The sequence below is a fragment of the Pyxicephalus adspersus genome, chromosome 3 (assembly GCF_032062135.1).
Source record: "Pyxicephalus adspersus chromosome 3, UCB_Pads_2.0, whole genome shotgun sequence".
NCBI classification, from domain to species: Eukaryota; Metazoa; Chordata; class Amphibia; order Anura; family Pyxicephalidae; genus Pyxicephalus; species Pyxicephalus adspersus.
The window spans coordinates 15,558,156-15,561,514 of record NC_092860.1 but is presented as its reverse complement, the minus strand read 5'-3'; the positions used below and the strand labels follow the sequence as shown (position 1 = coordinate 15,561,514).

Genomic DNA, 3,359 nt, shown 5'->3' with positions numbered 1-3,359 from the left:
TTGCTTTACATAAAAGGGTTGTCTACCCTGCTATGTAAAGTGAAATTTCTGAGTTTAGGTACACTTTAAATTAGAACGGGATCCTGGCACCTGGGCCACTTAGCAGGAACATCCCATATGGGTCAGTATTAATAAAGATCTTGTTGGGACTGATGTACGGAAAGTACATATGTAGTTTAGGTGCTCAGGAGTATTTGCCCAACCTTATTATACGATAGTAGGGAACCATGGCCCTGCCCTTCTCCAAGGCCCCATACTTCATTGGCCTTGTAGAAATTCATGTACTTGATACAAAAGAAACCACAAGAAATTAGCCCTGGGAGGCAGTGAAATTGTATAAAAGGCTAAAAACTTCTCTTTTGCTTGGAGTGCAAAAAACAAATTCCAGAATACTCACATGTGATCTTCCGCCTAGGTTTTAGTTCACATGTTCTTATTTACAGATGCACTGTGCAGCACTATAAAGCACAAAGCAGAGACTGCTTATGGAATCGGCTGCCCTATAGACATATAATTTGCATAGAGAATAAAGAGTTTTATAGGAGGAAAACTACCTTTAGATAGGAGTAGGAAGCCTAAAGAGCCAAACTCCTAAAAATTTTTAGAATAATCATGTCTTTAGTGTGTGACGTTGGCTGTGCACACAGCAGAAATCGACAGTGCTGAGCTTATCTCGAGGTGACAGTGTTGAGGCAAAATGCCTATCCTGGATTTTTTTTTTCTTCTCCAAGATGGGTTGGCTTTAAATTGAAAATTTGAATACATTTCTTACGGTTTTCTAACCTACATTAGTCGCTTTACATCTGGTAAATATATATAAAGAAGTTTTACTATATGTTGTATAGGTACAAAAACTTCAAAATCCAGCATGCCCTGTAATTTTATATTCTGCCCATGCAAAGTTGCAGAGCTGATAATGCTCACTACCTCTGCCCTTATGGAGATGGGAAAGGGGCACATGTTCTGCTGAAAGTGTTTTTAGAATCTGGTAATAAAAAAAATAATTAGGCCATGAAAACAAAAAGCTGTTGCAATATATATATTTATCAGAAGTTTTTAGAGTTTTGTTATATCCATAATTACTTAGAACAATGAATGTGGTAGTTTTTGTATGTTTGTATTTGAATTATTTCAGGACAAAACCCTCTAGGGTCACCTGTCTGATTTAGGCTTTACTAGAATTGTAAAATTTCTTTACCAACCAGTGTTAGAAGACCAAAAAAAGGCAAAATTACTAAAATGTTCCTTCACCTTGCAGACTCCCATAAACATAAGAAAGACAAGGAGCATCGTCACAAAGAACACAAAAAGGACAAAGACCGTGAAAAATCCAAACACAATAACAGGTGAGTGAGCTAGATGTTAATTTTAGTGTTTTTGTTTTAAAAGCAAAATCCATGTTTATGCTTTGTGATGAAGCATGTCCTTATTCCAGAAAAAGACAGGTGATGCCCCTTCTGCTATATGCTTTCTTACCTGCCTAAGTGTTCAGTGAAACTGACAAAATCCCAGCTTGCCCTGCACTTGCCAGGACTGAATGAATTCCTGCACATGTGGAAGTTATCCCAACCCAGCCCAGGCTACTGCAACTTGCAGTAGCCTGTAGATGGAAGTGTACCTTTCAATACTGTATTTTATGCATTTTTTCCTGTTTCTCCCCTTGTCAGCCTTTTAAAAAAAAAAAAAAAAAAAAGTGATCCAAATGCAGTCATTATAGCCTTCATTTAGATTGGCCTGTCCGTCATGTAAACTAGCACTGCTAAAATTGGCTTTAGTGACCTGTGGACACTAAAATTTGAATAGATTTGTTATAATCCCATTTGTGACTGTGTTTTTCAACAACCCAAAATGTTTTTTCTCCTCATTCAGTGAGCACAAAGATCCTTCTGAAAAGAAACACAAGGACAAACACAAAGATGGCGAGAAACATCGAGACAGGGAGAGTGAGAAACATCGAGACAGGGAGAGTGAGAAGCACAAAGATGGTGAGAAGCATCGAGATAAAGAGGAAAAGCGCAAAGATGGAGAAAAGCATAAAGAGAAACACAGAGATAAAGATAAGGAAAAAAGAAAAGAAGAAAAAGAAAAGGTGTGTATGTTTTTACCTACTCAGCTTTAGGCTTGTTACTATATTTTGCTTGTTTTGAATAATTCTTAGTTTAGAAATATTTACCTTTGATTAGCCAAATTCCATTTGTAGTTTGGAATAGTCTTTGTTACAATACACATCATTTTAGGGGCCTTCACTAGTACTGTGAACGAGACCACAACAACTTTAGAACAAACTATGCTAGTTACATGCCAATATGTGCAGTGCAACTATTGTGTGGTTTCTGCTTCCATTCCATGGTCATAGGATTAAAATGCGTTTTAAGTAAAATATGGATGGACATTGCCTTGTGAACACTGGCTATAGTAATATTGTGTGCCCTAAGCAGAATCTGACCATCCATTGCCAGCGCCTTGAGTTAACGTTGGGGGGGCCTTTGTTGTTAAGGGTCACTTAATAGTCAGAGAATTATTTATATAATTATTCTTGATATATTTGTTTTACAAATTATTTGTTGGATATCACGGTGACAGGCGTTTAGTCTTATGAGGTTAGTCAACCTTAATGAGTGCTGAATCTTTTCTACTTCAGGCTTATTGTGAAGATAATTATGTATTATAACTTATGCTACATAAATATTTTGTGACATTGTGCGATCATTCAAAATGTATTCCTTAGTCAAAGTACTGCTAATCTCATGTAGCAGCTCTCCTGCTCAAAAAAGTGAAATCAAGAGAACAGTCAGTCATATAAGATTTTACTAGTGCAAATAAACTAATAAAATCACCTATGTAATTCTTTTATGTGGCTTTGATACCTAAATAAACTATTTTTAAACTTTTTGTATTGCAGCTAAAAGCCTCCATGGATAGTGTAAAAGTGAAAAAGGAAAATGGCTTCTCTAGGTAAGAGATCTTGTTTTGTGCAATTAAAAGGACAAGCTTAAAAATACAATTATTGTGGAATTGGGTTATTTTGTGATGGTGTTAAGGCAAGGTCTTCATCTGAGCTTTTGATCTAGAGTCCTTGGTAGGTGATGCGTTTTGGGGACCTGTGGGGGTACAAGGGTTGTCTCTGCATTTTTTTTTGATGGGGCAAATTTGATTTTGAGAGATCCACATTTAAAATTACACTAATTGTTAAATGGTGGGAAAATATGTGTTGGGGTAAATCTGTATGTGACTTGTCTTTTGTTCTTAGTCCTCCACATGTCAAAAATGAACCAGAAGACGATAGTTACACCTTATCTCCCAAGGAAAACAAGCCACTGAAGAGATCCAGAGATGATGACGAGTAAGTCAGCGTGAGC

General features: G+C 36.7%; 1 protein-coding gene across 1 annotated transcript in view; it reads left to right on the top strand.

The window, feature by feature from the left end:
- Nucleotides 1–1,954: 1,954 nt before the first annotated feature.
- The window catches only part of TOP1 (DNA topoisomerase I), a gene marked incomplete in the record, with an annotated part of 11,568 nt that continues 10,163 nt past the window's right edge, over nucleotides 1,955–3,359 (top strand). The window contains 3 exon segments of the mRNA XM_072403709.1: nucleotides 1,955–2,089; nucleotides 2,903–2,955; nucleotides 3,251–3,343. Of these exon segments, the coding sequence (XP_072259810.1) occupies nucleotides 2,915–2,955; nucleotides 3,251–3,343 (134 nt within the window).